Source organism: Oncorhynchus gorbuscha, linkage group LG01 (genome assembly GCF_021184085.1).
Source record: "Oncorhynchus gorbuscha isolate QuinsamMale2020 ecotype Even-year linkage group LG01, OgorEven_v1.0, whole genome shotgun sequence".
Taxonomy (NCBI): Eukaryota; Metazoa; Chordata; class Actinopteri; order Salmoniformes; family Salmonidae; genus Oncorhynchus; species Oncorhynchus gorbuscha.
The window spans coordinates 89,500,760-89,520,767 of record NC_060173.1 but is presented as its reverse complement, the minus strand read 5'-3'; the positions used below and the strand labels follow the sequence as shown (position 1 = coordinate 89,520,767).

The window sequence follows — 20,008 nt, the reverse complement described above, 5'->3', positions numbered from 1 at the left end:
TTGTGTTTGATCTGCTCCTTTCTGCAGGTTTTCCTGGACTGAAGGGTATATTGGGACTGGATGGACTGAAGGGTGAGAAGGGCATCCCTGGACTTCCAGGTCAGGATAACTTGGGAACCCCAGGTGTTCCTGGTGCTAAGGGAACGAGGGGTGAGACAGGTATACCCAACTCAGAAGTCGGGACCCCAGGATCGCTGGGTTTGAAGGGCGTTCAAGGACAACCAGGTTAGTCATTGCTCCAAAAGACACATGGCATCTTTTTGTTACTAGTTTTGGAGGACATTTCGTGTTTCAAAGTATCTAAGACCTCCCCCTTCTTTTTTTGTCCCTTGTACTCAGGTGACCAGGGCCAGGAGGGACCCCCAGGGTTTCAGGGCCCCCAAGGACCACAGGGCACCTCAGACAAACCAGGACCATCAGGAGACCCTGGCTTCCCTGGACCCAAAGGCCTGCCAGGTATAGTAGAGTGGGGAATGCGTGGATTTACAGTAGATTAACTAAGTATCTATCTTCTGGGATGTGGTGTGCATGGTGTGTGGGATGTGTTCGCTTGGTGTGTGTATTTGGTGTGCTAATAATGATTGTTCTGTTTCATAGGTTTCCCTGGGCCCCGTGGATATCCTGGTGAGCCCTCTCCATACGGAGAGAAGGGTTTAGCTGGCCACTATGGCTTCCCTGGATTCTCTGGTCTGAAAGGAAAGCAGGGGGATCAGGGACCATCAGGCTACAAAGGACAGAGTGGAGTGTCTGGGAAGAAAGGTACAGATCATAGAATTAATAAGTTAATAAATAATAATAATAATAATAATAAAATTAAGTTTTATTATCCATCGTAGATCGCTGTCTGTTTCACATTTGACAAGGAGGGATTATTGAGCTGGTTACTTTGTACTGAAACAGTAAAATTAGTAACAGCCATGGTTTTTGTCCCAAAGGTGTAAAGGGAGAGCAAGGGATGATGGGAATTCCTGGTAGGTTTGGTTTCCAAGGAGACCGAGGTCCTTCTGGCCCAAAAGGAAATACTGGACTCATAGGTAGACATCATCTCTCTCGGTTTGATATCAATCTGCACCTCACTAAAATTAACCTGAAAATCACCTACACTATTATTAAAGTTGCCTGTATAACACGTACAAAATGTGTGTGACCTGGTCTGGTCCTGCAGGTTACCCGGGAGCCCAAGGTAACCAGGGCCCAGCCCCAGTCCCCCACAGGATGCCAGGAGAAAGGGGTGCTCCAGGGCCTCAGGGCATCCGAGGACCAGAGGGGGTACGAGGGGAGACTGGCCCGAAAGGACCCCCTGGAGCTCCAGGTAGGAGGATCCAGGAGCACAACTACCTTATATTGTGTAACAATATTGTTGTATACTTCTCTATGTCAAATGTTGTTCTTTATACAAGTGCTTCTGTAGGATTGGCTGACTTTCTTCACTGAATCCCCCCCCCCTTCCCATTTAGGCTACCTGGGCCCCCAGGGGCAGAAGGGGATGCCAGGGGTGGGTGGCAGACCGGGTACCCCTGGGTACCGTGGAAATGACGGAGGGAGGGGCCACCTTGGTCTTCAGGGCATGGAAGGTAGGTACAGTAAGGCAGCCGTGCCAGGGAATTTAAGGATTACAGCAATCAGGCCTGGATTAAGGGATTAAGAATGGGAGTGAGGCAGGGAGCTAGTTTCCACCAGGGTTTGGGTCAGTCTTATTTGTCTGAATGAGCCACAGGTGTTTTATGAGAGAAATTACCCCATGGTCTGTAGGGATTATTAGTTATGTAATTAGTTTAGTGCTGAAGGGACCAGGATTTTAGGTGGCTGATCTGAAATGAATTCAAACCTGTATTCCATTGACAGTTCTCATAGTTCTCTTGTTTTACCTGAAAGCATCGGCGAACCGTGACTATAGGATTTAGGCCTTCAGAGGGACCAAAAATCTTTCAATACATTGTATCAGAAATCTAGGATATAACAGAAAACATAGCTTCACTTAATGCGCCTGACATGATATCTTCTGTAGTCAGACCATTCTAGTTCTAGTGAAGGAGGAACAATGCCTTTTGATGGCATTATGAATGAATCAAACAGGCCTGGCTGCACTTCGGGCTGCTGCACACGGAGACAGAATCGGCACAGACACAACGTGTGACACACAGTATAAAATAATGCAACCAGCCTGGTAGCCTAACACCACTATCACCAATAGAGACAACAGCAGTCATCAAAGGTGACAGGCTTGTGGTGCTGAAAGACCAGCGACCGTAATACTTGTGCACTTGGTTAAACACATAGACAGGCGACAGCCGTCGCATCAAATATTGTTAAAGAATATGCAGCCTATTCACTCCAGTAGGCATCAAAACCTTACAAAAGCACAACCAATTCATCTCCAGAATGAAATGAACAAACCAGCTATTACTTCCCATTGCAAATACATATATTGTATCACGGTCATCCCACTAACCGGTGATCTAAAGTTTAAATGCAACAATGTCATTATTTCACAGTCATTATTTTCCAAGAGATACTGTAGCTAACAGCAAGCAAGCTGCAACAAAAAACAGTGCCACTCACCAGAGGATGATAATTTGTAAGCGGAGTTTGAAAAATAATCTTGAAAAAGGTGATGCTAATAACTGAGCAACAACATCCACCTTAAAGTTAGGAACAGCTGCTGCAGCCGCTGTGGCCATTGTCACATTACCACAACACAATCTAGGTAATGTTACTTGCATTATGGGAAAAGTACAGCTTGCACCACTGATTATTTGCTTTAGCGCTCACTTTAAAAAAAAAAAAATCAGTGCTACCTATTGCAAGTCAAAATGTGATTGGTTAATTCCACTGTCACTCCAAAATTCTGTTTTAATACAGTTGAATGGCAGAGGACTTCTGTCCAGCTTCTGAAGGCCATTGGCTGGTTGAGCCAGCTCGATGTTTCTACACAGAGACCACCAAAGAATAATCCTGGATATTTCTTTATCCTCAGTATTAACCTAACCCTTCTCTTTCCCATCACAAACGGAAGAGATCAAATCAGAAGATCATTAAAATGATTAAAGATGAAAAGAACAATATATACATAGAAGGCCCTCACGGTTTCCTACTGTCTGAAAGCGTCATTTCATGTCATGTTCAATTCATTTTAACCACTCACAAATTAAAAAGAACCATATGAATAAATTGCACACAATTTCTCTCTTATTCACAGAGGCATTTCAATCAAATGTTATTGGTCACGTACACATGTTTAGCAGATGTTATTGCGGGTGTAGCAAAATGCTGGTGTTTCCAGCTCCAACAGTGCAGTAATAAGTAATAGCTAAAAATTTCACAACAATACACACATCTAAAGTAAAGTCATGGAATTAAGAATATATATATATTTGGATGAGCAATGTCAGAGCGGTATAGACTAAACTACAGTACAGTAGAATATAATTCAGTATATAGGTATGAGATTAATAATGCAGACTAAATACAGTACAGTAGAATATAATTCAGTATATAGGTATGAGATTAATAATGCATAGACTAAATACAGTACTGTAGAATAGAATTCAGTATATAGGTATGAGATGAGTAAACATTATTAAAGTGACTAGTGTTCCATTATTAAAGTGACTAGTGTTCCATTATTAAAGTGACTAGTGTTCCATTATTAAAGTGACTAGTGTTCCATTATTAAAGTGACTAGTGTTCCATTATTAAAGTGACTAGTGTTCCATTATTAAAGTGACTAGTGTTCCATTATTAAAGTGACTAGTGTTCCATTATTAAAGTGACTAGTGTTCCATTATTAAAGTGACTAGTGTTCCATTATTAAAGTGACTAGTGTTCCATTATTAAAGTGACTAGTGTTCCATTATTAAAGTGGCCAGTGATTTCAAGTTTATGTATATCGGGCAGCAGCCTCTAAGGTGCTAGTGATGGCTATTTAACAGTCTGATGGCCTTGAGATAGAAGTTGTTTTTCAGTCTCTTTTTCAGGTCCCAGCTTTGATGCACCTGTACTGAACTCGCCTTCTGGATGATAGTGTGGTGAACAGGCAGTGGCTCGAGTTGTTGTTGTCCTTAATGATCTGTTTGGTCTTCCTGTGACATCGGGTGCTGTAGGTGTCCTGGAGGGTAGTTTGCCCCCCGGTGATGCGTTGGGCAGACAGCACCACCCTCTGGAGAGCCCTGCGGTTGTGGGTGGGGCAGTTGCCATACCAGGCAGTAATACAGCCCGACAGGACGCTCTCAATTGTGCATCTCTAAAAGTTTGTGAGGTGTGTTAGGTGCCAAGACACATTTCTTCAGCCTCCTGAAGAAGGCGCAGTAGCACTGTCTGTGTGGATGGACCACTTCAGTTTGTCAGTGATGTGTACACCGAGGAACTTGAATCTTTCCACCTTCTCCACTGTGGTCCTGTCAATGTGTATAGGGGTGTGCACCCCCTGCTCTTTCCTGAGGTCCACAATCAGCACCTTTGTTTTGAAGAGGCTGAGTGAGGTTATTTTTATGTCACCACACTCCCAGGACCTTCACCTCCTCCCTGTAGACTGTCTCGTCATTGTTGGTAATCAGGCCTACGACTGTTGTGTCGTCTGCAAACGTGATGATTGAGTTTGAGGCGTGCGTGGCCACACAGTCATGGGTGGCCAGACGGCATCCCCAGCCGCGCCCTCAGAGCATGCGCAGACCAGCTGGCCGGTGTGTTTACGGACATATTCAATCAATCCCTATACCAGTCTGCTGTTCCCACATGCTTCAAGAGGGCCACCATTGTTCCTGTTCCCAAGAAAGCTAAGGTAACTGAGCTAAACGACTACCGCCAGTAGCACTCACTTCCGTCATCATGAAGTGCTTTGAGAGACTAGTCAAGGACCATATCACCTCCACCCTACCTGACACCCTAGACCCACTCCAATTTGCTTACCGCCCAAATAGGTCCACAGACGATGCAATCTCAACCACACTGCACACTGCCCTAACCCATCTGGACAAGAGGAATACCTATGTGAGAATGCTGTTCATCGACTACAGCTCGGCATTCAACACCATAATATCCTCCAAGCTCGTCATCAAGCTTGAGACCCTGGGTCTCGACCCCGCCCTGTGCAACTGGGTACTGGACTTCCTGACGGGCCGCCTCCAGGTGGTGAGGGTAGGCAACAACATCTCCACCCCGCTGATCCTCAACACTGGGGCCCCACAAGGGTGCATTCTGAGCCCTCTCCTGTACTCCCTGTTCACCCACGACTGCGTGGCCACGCACGCCTCCAACTCAATCATCAAGTTTGCAGACGACACAACAGTGGTAGGCTTGATTACCAACAACGACGAGACGGCATACAGGGAGGAGGAGTGTGGTGTCAGGAAAATAACCTCACACTCAACGTCAACAAAACTAAGAAGATGATTGTGGACTTCAGGAAACAGCAGAGGGAACACCCCCCTATCCACATCGATGGAACAGTAGTGGAGAGGCTAGCAAGTTTTAAGTTCCTCGGCATACACATCACAGACAAACTGAATTGGTCCACTCACACAGACAGCATCGTGAAGAAGGCGCAGCAGCGCCTCTTCAACCTCAGACGGCTGAAGAAATTTGGCTTGTCACCAAAAGCACTCACAAACTTCTACAGATGCACAATCGAGAGCATCCTGGTGGGCTGTATCACCGCCTGGTACGGCAACTGCTCCGCCCACAACCGTAAGGCTCTCCAGAGGGTAGTGAGGTCTGCACAACGCATCACCGGGGGCAAACTACCTGCCCTCCAGGACACCTACACCACCCGATGTTACAGGAAGGCCATAAAGATCATCAAGGACAACAACCACCCGAGCCACTGCCTGTTCACCCCGCTATCATCCAGAAGGCGAGGTCAGTACAGGTGCATCAAAGCTGGGACCGAGAGACTGAAAAACAGCTTCTATCTCAAGGCCATCAGACTGTTAAACAGCCACCACTAACATTGAGTGGCTGCTGCCAACACACTGACACTGACTCAACTCCAGCCACTTTAATAATGGGAATTGATGGGAAATGTAAAATATATCACTAGCCACTTTAAACAATGCTACCTTATATAATGTTACATACCCTACATTATTCATATATGCATACGTATATACTGTACTCAAATCAAATCAAATTTATTTATATAGCCCTTCGTACATCAGCTGATATCTCAAAGTGCTGTACAGAAACCCAGCCTAAAACCCCAAACAGCAAGCAATGCAGGTGTAGAAGCACGGTGGCTAGGGAAAACTCCCTAGAAAGGCCAAAACCTAGGAAGAAACCTAGAGAGGAACCAGGCTATGTGGGGTGGCCAGTCCTCTTCTGGCTGTGCTGGGTTGAGATTATAACAGAACATGGCCAAGATGTTCAAATGTTCATAAATGACCAGCATGGTCGAATAATAATAAGGCAGAACAGTTGAAACTGGAGCAGCAGCACAGTCAGGTGGACTGGGGACAGCAAGGAGTCATCATGTCAGGTAGTCCTGGGGCACGGTCCTAGGGCTCAGGTCCTCCGAGAGAGAGAAAGAAAGAGAGAATTAGAGAACACACACTTAGATTCACACAGGACACCGAATAGGACAGGAGAAGTACTCCAGATATAACAAACTGACCCTAGCCCCCCGACACATAAACTACTGCAACATAAATACTGGAGGCTGAGACAGGAGGGGTCAGGAGAGACTGTGGCCCCATCCGAGGACACCCCCGGACAGGGCCAAACAGGAAGGATATAACCCCACCCACTTTGCCAAAGCACAGCCCCCACACCACTAGAGGGATATCTTCAACCACCAACTTACCATCCTGAGACAAGGCCGAGTATAGCCCACAAAGATCTCCGCCACGGCACAACCCAAGGGGGGGGCGCCAACCCAGACAGGCTGACCACAACAGTGAATCAATCAACCCACTCAGGTGACGCCCCCCCCCCAGGGACGGCATGAGAGAGCCCCAGTAAACCAGTGACTCAGCCCCCGTAACAGGGTTAGAGGCAGAGAATCCCAGTGGAAAGAGGGGAACCGGCCAGGCAGAGACAGCAAGGGCGGTTCGTTGCTCCAGAGCCTTTCCGTTCACCTTCCCACTCCTGGGCCAGACTACACTCAATCATATGACCCACTGAAGAGATGAGTCTTCAGTAAAGACTTAAAGGTTGAGACCGAGTTTGCGTCCCTGACATGGGTAGGCAGACCGTTCCATAAAAATGGAGCTCTATAGGAGAAAGCCCTGCCTCCAGCGGTTTGCTTAGAAATTCTAGGGACAATTAGGAGGCCTGCGTCTTGTGACCGTAGCGTACGTGTAGGTATGTACGGCAGGACCAAATCAGAGAGATAGGTAGGAGCAAGCCCATGTAATGCTTTGTAGGTTAGCAGTAAAACCTTAAAATCAGCCCTTGCTTTGACAGGAAGCCAGTGTAGAGAGGCTAGCACTGGAGCAATATGATCAAATGTTTTGGTTCTAGTCAGGATTCTAGCAGCCGTATTTAGCACTAACTGAAGTTTATTTAGTGCTTTATCCGGATAGCCGGAAAATAGAGCATTGCAGTAGTCTAACCTAGAAGTGACAAAAGCATACTCTATATCATCTACTGCATCCTTATGTAATACATGTATCACTAGCCACTTTAACTATGCCACTTTATTTACATACTCATTTCATATGTATATACTGTACTCGATACCATCTACTGTATCTTGCCTATGCTGCTCTGTACCATAACTCATTCATATATCTTTATGTACATATTCATTATCCCCTTACACTGTGTATAAGACAGTAGTTTTGGAATTGTTAGTTAGATTACTTGTTGGCTATTACTGCATTGTCGGAACTAGAAGCACAAGCATTTCGCTACACTCGCATTAACAGCTGCTAACCATGTGTATGTGACAAATACAATTTGATTTGAGTATAGGAGGGGGCTGAGCACACACCCTTGTGGGGCCCCTGTGTTGATGATCAGCGAAGTGGAGGTGTTGTTTCCTACCTTCAACACCTGGGGGCAACCAGTCAGCAAGCCCAGGACCCAGTTGCACAGGGCAGGGTTCAGACCCAGGGCCCCGAGCTTAATGATGAGCTTAGATGTTACTGTGGTGTTGAATGCTGAGCTATAATCAATTAACAGCATTCTTACATGAGTATTCCTCTTGTCCAGATGGGATAGGGCAGTGAGCAGTACGATGGCGATTGCATCGTCTGTAGATCCATTGTGGCGGTAAGCAAATTGAAGTGGGTCTAGGGTGTCAGGTAAGGTAGAGGTGACATGATCCTTGACTAGTCTCTCAAAGCACTTCATGATGACAGAATACTTATGTAAGAATGCTGTTCAAACTACCCTGCAGGACACCTACAGCACCCGATGTCACAGGAAGACCAAAAAGATCATTTAGGACAACAATAACCCGAGCCACGTGGCTAGGAACATCGTCTGGGCTAGCAGCCTTGAAAGGGTTAACTCACTTAAATGTCTTACTCACGTCGGCCACAGAGGCGTACCCACAGTCCTTGGAAGCTGGCCTCATCGGTGGCACTGTGTTATCCTCAAAGCGGGCGAAAAGATGTTTAGCTTATCCGGAAGCAAGATGTCGGTGTCCACAACGTGGCTGGTTTTCCGTTTGTAGTTTGTGATTGTCTGTAGATCCTACCACATACGTCTCGTGTCTGCACGTGTCTCCACTTCGTCTCTGTACTGACATTGTGCCTGTTTGATTGCCTTATGGAGGGAATAACTACACTGTTTGTATTCTGCCATATTTCCAGGCCTTGCCATGGTTAAATGCGGTGGTTGGCGCTTTCAGTTTTGTGCGAATGCTGCCATCTATCCACGGTTTCTGGTTTGGGTAGGTTTTAAATAGTCAAATTTTAACCTCTCTCTGACCCATAGGACACCGTGGTAACCCAGGTACTACAGGGTTGCCTGGCATGCCTGGACGCAGTGTGAGTGTGGGATATCTGCTGGTGAAGCACAGCCAATCAGAGCAGACCCCCATGTGCCCCGTGGGCATGTCCAAGCTGTGGGATGGCTACAGTCTACTGTACTTCGAGGGCCAGGAGAAGGCCCACAACCAGGACCTAGGTGAGACAGAGAAGATGAGAACCTAAAAGACAGGAAATGTAAAAAAGACCACACAATTATTAGTTTATACTTGTATCTATTCAAATTTTATTTTATTGGCAGATAACCAATTAGGCTCTCTCAATTTTGCCTGTAGTGGCTGTAGCACTGTGTCATCCTTTTATATGAATATATGTATTGATTAATTAAATGTTTCTATTGATCCCAGGTCTGGCAGGCTCCTGCCTCCCTCGTTTCAACACCATGCCCTTCCTGTACTGCAACCCCGGAGACGTCTGCTACTATGCCAGCCGCAATGACAAGTCCTATTGGCTGTCCACCACCGCACCCCTTCCCATGATGCCCGTGGAAGAGGAAGAGATCAAACCCTACATCAGCCGCTGCTCTGTGTGCGAGGCGCCGTCCGTCGCCATCGCCGTGCACAGCCAGGACATCACCATCCCACAATGCCCTGTGGGCTGGCGCAGCCTGTGGATTGGCTACTCCTTCCTTATGGTGAGTCTCTTGCTTCCTGTTCTAATACAGTCTAAAGTTGCCTATTCTAGTCTCCTTTTCATCTTTATTGATCTGAAAACACAGGACATATGAATGCAATCTCTTCCCCTCCGTCTCCCCACAGCACACAGCAGCAGGTGACGAGGGCGGTGGTCAGTCTCTGTCGTCCCCTGGTTCCTGTCTGGAGGACTTCCGCACCACTCCCTTCATCGAGTGTAACGGGGCCAAGGGCACCTGCCATTACTTCGCCAACAAACACAGCTTCTGGCTCACCTCCATCGAACAGTCCTTCCAGGCAGAGCCTGCCTCAGAGACCCTGAAAGCAGGCCAGTTCCTCTCACGCATCAGCCGCTGTCAGGTCTGCATGAAGAACCTGTGACCTGGCTCTCACTTAGTCCCCTTTGACCCTGTGATGTCATTTCCTGTGACCGTACCCCCCACCAAACGCAATTCAGGTAGACATTACACTTAGGCACAGATCTAGGATTAGCTCACCCTCCCCAAATCTTAACCTTAGCCATAAAGGGGAGAACACAAAACAGACCTTAGATCAGCATCTTGTGATGACTGAAGGACTGTGTGAACGCTTCAAGTGGAGAGCAAGTGTCCTGTGGTGATAATTGGAAAAGAATCCCCGGCATGAAGTCAACAGCAATATGAAATATACATGTTAATGTTATTTTTAAATAGTTTGTCCTATTTGATATGGTGCTCTAACTTATTACCTCAGCTATGTTATATACAGTGCATTTAGAAAGTATTCAGACCCCTTCACTTTACCCCACATTGTTACGTTACAGCGTTATTCTAAAATGTATTAAATAAAACTAGTTTCCTCAGTCTACACACAATACCCCATAATGGCAAAGCAAAATGTTAACTATTTTTACAAATGCATTAATTTTAAAAAACAAACAGAAATACCGTATTTACGTAAGTATCCAGACCCTTTGCGATGAGTCTCTAAATTGAGCTCAGGTGCATCCTGTTTCTACAACTTGATTGGAGTCCACATGTGGTAAATTCTGTTGATTGGACAGGATTTAGAAAGAAACACACCTGTCTATATAAGGCTCCACAGTTGACAGTGCATGTCAGAGCAAAAACCAAGCCATGAGGTCAAAGGAATTGTCTGTAGAAACTCCCCAACTACAGGTGTGACAAGCTTGTAGTGTCTCCAGGCTGTACTGAGTAAAGGGTCTGAATACTAATGTAAAATTTCTGTTTTTTTGTTTTTAATACAAAAACACTAAAAACCTGTTTTCACTTTGTCATTATGGGGTATTGTGTGTGATTGATGGGGGGGGGGGGTACAATTTCATCCATTTTAGAATAAGGCTGTACCGTAACAAAATGTGGAAAAAGTATACTATCCGAATGCACTGTACCAAACATGTTTAACTGACCATACCAAGAACATACAGCTGAAAGAACCAAAGATGCCGGTGTACACACTGCTTCAGTTATCAATGAAACTAATGATTGATAATATTGATTGTGTGTGTGTGTGTGTGCACTGCTTGAGTTTAGATTTAAGTGCGCTTACGTTTTATTCAGGTATACAGTAATGCCACGACACTAACACTGACCCTCTACCAACTGTAAATGAGGTTTGGTTGAGGTTTAAGTGAGAAGAAATGCTCTTAACATTCAGTATTAATCTGCTTTACATCAAGTCTTCTCACGTAACATAACATTTATGCATCAAGAGGCCTTACAGTGCAAACTGTTTGTTAGCAATATATCAAGTGTACGTATCAATATATATATAACCCTAATCTTACCCTAATCTTACATTCATATATTGTTTTGGTCACAAAATGCACTGATTTACATTCCTACGTATATTTATATCCACTGAATGAACTTGATTTTTATGTTTCTCAGAACTAAAAATATATTTTGTAAAATTGGCCATGAGTTCAATGTGCTATGAATCCAATTGTAATTGAGTCATAACAAAAATAAAAATGTTGTTTGTTATACTTCTGCTGGTGGTACATGCATTGACATTCTCACTTTAGCTCAAACAAACTATATCCCCCTATTTCTAAATGAGAATAATCTTTTATCCTATATTTGAAAATATCAAACTTGTATCTTACACATATTGTAGTGTAGATTTACATGAAAAAAAGGGATCAGTAAAAAAAGAAAAACATGCAACAGAACACACCTGATGCAAATGTAAAGCCTGATTGTTAAACACAGTAAAACATGTTTAAAATAGGATTCATTTACACAATTCAGTGTGGCCACCCTGGTAGTCAAACAATTACTGCTGTTGAATAATGCCATATGTAGCTAGGTTTCCATCCATTTGGTGACAAATTCTCATGTGAATATTCTAACCACGAAAAGAAAATCGGAATACCTTCTCACCCGTGGTGTGCTTTTACCAAACAGATTTGTTGCGGATAAAAATTAAAAATATGTGCGTGATGACGTAGTGCACACAAAATATACTTTCACTTACGTTTTCATAACTATTGCGTTAAAATATCAAATGTGCTACTCTGGCCTTGGCACGTGTGCTCTAGCCAACAGCTCACAGAGACAGTGTGGGTAGACTTAGTCTACGAGATTAGATTATGGATATTTTTATTGGTCAAACGGCAGTCAAGCATAGATAATCACATCACCAGAATAAGACACTCGATATTTATTGAAAAGGACCATCTCTCTCATCACCATGCACTTTCACCACCCTGTGGTTCATCATAATTGATTTTATCTGTAGCTTAAAACTACGTTTTCCCGAGTCGTATTGGGGGACCACACACATCATATCGCGTGACTCCAAGTTTACTTCGATATGCTGGTTATTATAACAATATCTGCGCATAAAGGCATTTCCAACTCCATTTCTCGCGCAATTAATTTCGCCGACAGAAAGATGCCACCATGTCAAACGAACAAATCTGTTGGCATTTATAAAACTGTACCGAAACGTCCTGTTTCCCTCACAGTTGTGATTTTTTTGGGGATACAGAATGACTTTACTTGCATAAAAACTGTGGATGGAAACAAAGTTAGTGACATTCTCGTTCCAAAACATGAACAAAAATTCAATGATTGATTTATAAACAGGTGAACTGTGTACCAGTAGTCTATTTCCCATATCCAGGTTGACATGTCATGCATCTTTGCCCTAGAGCCAATAGATTGGCCACCTGCAAAGTCAAAATGGGCAATATTATAAAAGTTCATGAAAACAAAAAATAGCTTTTTGCTCTTAATTTAAGGTTATGGTTAGCAGTGTGGTTAAGTTTAAAATCAGATTTTATGACTGTGGCTGCGCCAGCTAGAGACCACTCTGCCGAGAAGATTAATTACATAAAACGCTACCCTGCTCTACACAGAGAAATTCTGGCCTGAACTCAAGTCCATACAGAACCCCTCAAAGATGTTTAAAATCCAAGAACGCCTTACTCCAGCTCTCCAATATAGTACTTTCCGGCTCATTGAAAGAATAATTAAATTACTTGTTTTAATTATTAATTTGATTGACAGCTTGATTGAAAGAATGTGTGTGCAGGTGTGTGTGTGTATATCAAACAGTCACCGCTGAAAATTCTCAGAATGTCCTGGGAGACCAATACAGAGATGACATGAACTCCTCTCTTTACGGTCAGTCTAAAACCCCCAAACAGTTTATCCATCCCTCCCCACCTACCCCTAATCCCTAGCAGCAGGCGGCCCTAGCCCGTTTTCCTGTCCCTTCGCACTCTTCCAGGTCCACAGTGGGCGATCCCTCTCTCTCAGTCCTCTTCTTGAGGACGGAGGGCAGCACCATGTCGAACAGCGTCTCAAACAGAGCGTCTACGTTGTAGCCTGTCTTGGCACTAGTCTCGAAGCACATCTTGTCCGCAGGCAGGCTGTTCGTCTCTTCCAGACCCTTGTATCTAAGGATCCTCCCATACAACGCCTCTGCGTCCTCCCGGCTCACCTGCTTGTTGACTGACACCCCTGACAGGGAGATGGGGGAGGCTGGAGGGGTGGGACAGGCAGAAGGCACCCTGGGCTCCCCAGTCCTCTCCCAGTCCCCCACTCTCTGGTCCGCTGTCAGGCCATCCTGGTTGGCTAGCAGCTGGGCCTGGGCGTCTGTGAGGTCAGCCTTGTTGCCCACGATGGCGTAGATGCAGTCATTATTGGCTGTGTCGGTGAGGGACAGGAAGCGCTCCTCCAGCTCAGCCAGGCTCTGCCAGTTGGTCACATCGTAGGTGAGGATGGCAGCAGCAGCGCCCCGGCAGTACATGGAGCCCAGCCCGTGGAACTGCTCCCGACCTGGGGGACACACAGGGAAGGATGACCAGAAAACATTAGAAACACACAGGAGAGTAGATGCATACACATAATAGTTGATATAGATTCATGATGTTCTTATTTAGACCAACGAACACCAAGTAATAACAATAATACATTCCATTTAGCAGATGCTTTTATAACCAAAAGGACTTAGTCATGCATGCATACATTTTTTACATATGGGTTATCCCGGGAATCAATCCCACTATCTTAGCGTTGCAGGGGCCATGCTCTACCAAGTGAGCTATAAAAGGTAAACTAACCACAGACAAAAAAGGCACAAGTTTAAAAAGAATGGGCTTCCAAACTACAGGTAGCCTATAGCCTACATATTACAAAAGGGAGAGGGAGGGAGATATAAAGAGACAGCGAGAGAAAGAGAGCGAGACAGTCAGTAGCCGAAAAACAGAAGCAGCCATTGTTGTAGAATAACGCAAAAGCTCTTCAGTGTGTGTGTGTGTTTCAGTACAGCAATCTCATCTGGGAGCCTTTGTGCAAGTGTGGAGTGTCTGAGAGAGCTCTTTGTTCCCAGTGTTTAGAACATCATCAGCCAAATATGTTCAGAAATCCCGGGAACCTTTGAACTAGGTCCAAATGAAATGTTTCAGGAGGTCATAAGATATCTAATTACAAACCTTAGGCCTTACTATCCAGAAGTAACTTGCCTGATATATAACCCACCAAATAAGGAGAGCTGAGCTAAAGTCTAGTTTATGCTGACACATCCATTTTCCAGGGATCAACAGAGTTTGAGGAAGATTTTGTTTGAGGGTAGAGAGTCGTTGTGGGGCAGCAAGGCTAGGGTCCTATTCTGCACAGAAACAGCCAGGATGTGGCAGTGCCATAAACAGGAGATGATACATCTGTGGGGAGGAGGGCCAGTCAGGAAGACATGTGCTAGTTAGGGAGATGACTCGACACTTCAGGGTTATATTAGGTCCAGTAAATGGGTGGGAGGTTGAAGCATATGCGGTCACCCCAAACACCCTCCTCGCGACGCAGTCTTCATGTCATGTAAGTCGCTCTGGATAAGAGCGTCTGCTAAATGACTTAAATGTAAATGTAAATGTGACTTAAGGGCTAAAGACGACGGCAGCCACCGGCTCCTGGCTCTATAACTTCCATAGGAAGTTAATCCACCTACCACTGAAACAGCCATTGGTTGAAGTGAGACAATGTAAGTAGTGTGTGTTGGGAAGTAGGCCTACTGTTTTCTAAAAAGCTAACCCTCCCCAATAGTCATAGGAATTCAAGTAAGCAGTGAAATAAATCAGAGTTGAAACTCCCATAGAGAATAAGGAACCAATACCGTGGCTGTTTGACAATGGTATTTTCTGTTCTGTTCCCCTTTCATTTGCTTAGTTTCTGATACTTGCATTCAATTACAATACAGGGGAAAAAACACCTCTGGTTTCCATGATTGCAGAATCAGATGTTACACCAGTATGGGTATAGCATGATGTATAGCATGATGTCTGGCCGGAATTGGAGGATTTCTGGGAAATTACAACAATGTCTGAGGCCTACTATATACTGTAAATCATTCACTTACAAGGCTCATAACCCCTTCCCCAAGAACTTCGGACTTGATTTTGCAATCATAATACTTCCTATTTTAACCTGTGATGTGGACATAGCAGGCAACCGCATACTGCTGAGAGGTCATGGGGATAAGAAGCAGGGACGGGAAATTGTGTTTTGGTGACTCAGGGGTTTTTCTATCTTTCTGGAGTTAAGCCCCTTCATGCTTTTGACAATGGTGTGCAAAGCAAACACACTCGTTTTAGCATTCTGTCACCAGTTTCTTACAGTAAGTCAACCAAAATAATGTAGCTTTTGTGTAATATAACCAATTCACCTTTCTTTCAGCTGCTGTGATTTTAGTTGATTTTGATAAATGTTTACCCAAGTTCAAAGCACTGATATATCCCAACCTCTCATCTCACTGGTTATTATAGAGTATCAGAAAGTGCCCATTTGATACAGATGACCAAAACAATGCATATCATTACTTCCAGGTTACAACCTCCAATGAGGCGAGGGCTTTAGCCCCACAAGTGTGCCAATCAGGATTTAAAAACACTGAATGCCGAGATTAGGCCTAGGCCTGTGTCTTTCTGAAAATTAGGTCTAATAACACAAAATCTAATTAATTGAAACTCTGGTCAATGCAATATTGCATATACAGTTGAAGTCAGAAGTTTACATACACCTTAGCCAAATACATTTAAACTCAGTTTTTCACAATTCCTGACATTTAATCCTAGTAAAAATTCCCTGTATTAGGTCAGTTAGGATCACCACTTTATTTTAAGAATGTGAAATGTCAGAATAAGAGTAGAGAGCTTTTATTTCTTTCAACACATTCCCAGTGGGTCAGAAGTTTACATACACTCAATTAGTATTTGGTAGCATTGCTTACAAATTGTTTAACTTGGGTCAAATGGTTCAGGTAGCCGTCCACAAGCTTCCCACAATAAGTTGTATGAATTGTAGCCCATTCCTCCTGACAGAGCTGGTGTAACGGAGTCAGGTTTGTAGGCCTCCTTGCTCACACATTTTTTCAGTTCTGCCCATACATTTTCTATAGGATTGAGGTCAGGGCTTTGTAATGGCCACTCCAATACCTAGACTTTGTTGTCCTTAAGCCATTTTGCCACAACTTTGGAAGTATGCTTGGGGTCATTGTCCATTTGCGACCAAGCTTTAACTTCCTGACTGATGTCTTGAGATGTTGCTTCAATATATCCACATAATTTTCCTGCCTCATGATGCCATCTATTTTGTGAAGTGCACCAGTCCCTCCTGCAGCACACCCACAACATGATGCTGCCACCCCCGTGCTTCACGGTTGGGATGGTGTTCTTCAGCTTGCAAGCCTCCCCCTTCTTCCTCCAAGCAATGGCCATACAGTTATATTTTTTGTTTCATCAGACCAGAGGACATTTATCCAAAAAGTACAATCTTTTTATTTATTTTATTTCACCTTTAGTTAACCAGGTCAGCTAGTTGAGAACAAGTTCTCATTTGCAAAGCAGTTTGACACATATAACAACACAGAGTTACACATAAATAAACAAACATACAGTCAATAATACAGTAGAAAAAGTATATATACAGTATGTGCAAATGAGGTAGGATAAGGGAGGTAAGGCAATACATAGGCCATAGTGGCGAAGTAATTACAATATAGCAATTAAACACTGGAATTGTAGATGTGCAGAAGATGAATGTGCAAGTAGAGATACTGGGGTGCAAAGGAGCAAGATACATAGATAAATACAGTATGGGGATGAGGTAGTTGGATGGGCTATTTACAGATGGGCTATGTAAAGGTGCAGTGATCTGTGAGCTGCTCTGACAGCTGGTGCTTAAAGCTAGTGAGGGCGATATGAGTCTCCAGCTTCAGTGATTTTTGCAGTTGGTTCCAGTCATTGGCAGCAGAGGTCTGGAAGGAAAGGCGGCCAAAGGAAGAATTGGCTTTGGGGGTGACCAGTGAGATATACCTGCTGGAGCGCGTGCTACAGGTGGGTGCTGCTATGCTGACCAGTGAGCTGAGATAAGGCAGAGCATTACCTAGCAGAGACTTGTAGATGACCTGGAGCCAGTGGGTTTGGTCACGAGTATGAAGCGAGGGCCAGCCTACGAGAGTGTACAGGTCGCAGTGGTGGGTAGTATATGAGGCTTTGGTGACAAATCGGATGGCACTGTGATAGACTGCATCCAATTTGTTGAGTAGCGAGATGGAGGCTATTTTGTAGATGACATCGCCGAAGTCGATGCTGGTTTTTGTGCTGGTCAAGGGCCGCACATTGTCCCCATGTGCAGTTGCAAAGCATAATCAGGCTTTTTTAATGGCGGTTTTGGAGCAGTGGCTTCTTCCTTGCTGAACGGCCTTTCAGGTTATGTCGATATAGGACTTGTTTTACTGTGGATATAGATACTTTTGTACCCATTTCCTCCAGCATCTTCACAAGGTCCTTTGCTGTTGTTCTGGGATTGATTTGCACTTTTCGCATCAAAGTACGTTCATCTCTATGAGACAGAAAGCGTCTCCTTCTTGAGCGGTATGACGGCTGCGTGGTCCCATGGTGTTTAAACTTGCGTACTATTGTTTGTACAGATGAACATGGTACCTTCAGGCATTTGGAAATTGCTCCCAAGGATGAACCAGACTTGTGGAGACCTACACATTTTGGGCTGATTTCTTTTGACTTTGCCATGATGTCAAGCAAAGAGGCACCGAGTTTGAAGGTAGGCCTTGAAATACATCCACAGGTACACCTCCAATTGACTCAAAAGATGTTAATTTGCCCATCAGTAGCTTCTAAAGCCAGGCACAGTCAACTTAGTGTATGTAAACTTCTGACCCACTGGAATTGTGATAGTGATTTATAAGTGAGATAATCTGTCTGTAAACAATTTTGGAAAAATTACTTGTGTCATGCACAAAGTAGATGTCCTAACAGACTTGCCAAAACTGTAGTTTGTTAACAAGAAATTTGTGGAGTGGTGGAAAAACACATTTCAATGACTCCAATCTAAGTGTATGTAAACTTCCGACTTCAACTGTACATTCGTCGTCATTATGTTGACTTAATTGTCACCCTTTCATCACCCCTTAGAACAACCAGTTTTTTAAAAATATGGTAATAATCAACAGTGTTGGCTGTTTGGGATTGCCCCCAGCCCAATATCTAACACCAGATCTGAAAGGATACAGCCCTTGATCATGACTTTCAGTTCGATTACATTACACATAAGAGTCACTGGACGAAGGAGTCTTCTGTAGGGGGTGTTTTGTTAAGCGTCGTGGCGCATCACTTGCGGCATGGTTTTGGAAGCATAAGTTGCTTATCTTTCATATCAGTGAGAAAAAAGGTTAAACAGAACATGTAAAATGTTTAAACAGAACATGTAAGGTCCTTGGACTAAGGAGTAATGTTAGGCTCCTTTAGTCCAATATTGGTCTAAGAAGGATATAGTCTTTACCCTTGGTGGATGGAATAAATATAGAGATACATAATGTGATGTCATTGTCCCTGAACATCTTGAACCTTGAAAATGTGCAACATCATAAAGTTTTAGTGTAGCACTATATAAAATCATGTGATATGACCTCATCCACAGTGCCAACTAGAATTTGAGATGGGTTTTGTAGAATTAGAATAGACCAATGTCAGATTGACCATGATTTAATGGCAATTTAACTGCATCTGTAGCATATGACCTAGTCCAACATAATAGTAATCAACTTGTCCAACATCTGTAATTCTTGTCCAGTAGCCCATTTAACCTGGTAGGCCAGATCACTAATCTGATCTGGCCACAGTCGCATGAAAGGGACTGTCCTTGCCAAGCAACCCTCAGGTGGTGGAGTCACATACTCTCCACAGGTAAACACAGTGGAAATCAACAACAGAGCTGACCCTTGTAAAGTGACAAAGGTTACTCAGGCTACACTGATTATTACACGTGTGGGGGCCCTACTCCAAATAGGCTGTGGATATTAAAACAATGAGGAAAATAACGTAAGACCTACGATAAACGAGACCTACTCATAACAGTCAATAATGAACACCTTACCAGCAGTGTCCCAAATTGAGATATTGTAGGGTCCCCACTGTTTGAGGAAAAACGCCCCTCCGACGGTGCTCATGGTGTCTTTAAACTTCCTATCCATGTACCTGTGGAGCAGTGAGGTCTTCCCAACGTTCATGTCACCCAGAATGACAACCTTGACATCGGGCTTCCTCATCTTGGAAAGCTCGGGCATGGTTATTGCCCCGCGCCGCTTGGCAGCCTTCCTCAGCCGTGTAGCAGACACACTCCAAACTAACTTTGCTTTACTTTCCTTTAGTTTACGGATAAAGAGCAATGTAGGTACAGATTGCCATTAAAAAACATAGCTACTTAACATAAACAGATTAAAACACACATACATCGTCCTTGGTCTTCGATATTACTCAAGCGATTATCAATACGATCTAACAAGCACGACTAATCGGAAGAACACCGATCTTCCCCCTCTCGTCCACTTGTTAAAAGTGAATTTCAAAGTTGTGCTAAAACCGGAAGTTGATTTAAACACGTGGGGAGGTTCGATAAATGAGGTGCACTTGATTTAGCTCGAATT

The 20,008-nt window shown here is 44.1% G+C and overlaps 2 protein-coding genes across 2 annotated transcripts in view; one reads left to right on the top strand and one right to left on the bottom strand.

The window, feature by feature from the left end:
* The window catches only part of LOC124045171 (collagen alpha-2(IV) chain-like), a 120,774-nt gene extending 110,185 nt beyond the window's left edge, over positions 1 to 10,589 (top strand). The window contains exons 39-47 of the mRNA XM_046364422.1: positions 28 to 225; positions 340 to 456; positions 598 to 759; positions 936 to 1,034; positions 1,166 to 1,312; positions 1,458 to 1,574; positions 8,878 to 9,069; positions 9,278 to 9,564; positions 9,689 to 10,589. Of these exons, the coding sequence (XP_046220378.1) occupies positions 28 to 225; positions 340 to 456; positions 598 to 759; positions 936 to 1,034; positions 1,166 to 1,312; positions 1,458 to 1,574; positions 8,878 to 9,069; positions 9,278 to 9,564; positions 9,689 to 9,943 (1,574 nt within the window). The 3' untranslated portion in view covers positions 9,944 to 10,589. The remainder of the gene's footprint in view (positions 1 to 27; positions 226 to 339; positions 457 to 597; positions 760 to 935; positions 1,035 to 1,165; positions 1,313 to 1,457; positions 1,575 to 8,877; positions 9,070 to 9,277; positions 9,565 to 9,688) is intronic.
* A 506-nt stretch (positions 10,590 to 11,095) lies between these two features.
* Positions 11,096 to 19,950, bottom strand: rab20 (RAB20, member RAS oncogene family). Its single transcript, XM_046364858.1, has 2 exons — positions 19,459 to 19,950; positions 11,096 to 13,851 (listed from the first exon to the last, which is right to left on the bottom strand). Exons 1-2 carry the CDS (start codon positions 19,646 to 19,648, stop codon positions 13,250 to 13,252), a joined length of 792 nt encoding a protein of 263 aa, XP_046220814.1. The 5' UTR covers positions 19,649 to 19,950; the 3' UTR covers positions 11,096 to 13,249.
* Between the last annotated feature and the right edge of the window lie 58 nt (positions 19,951 to 20,008).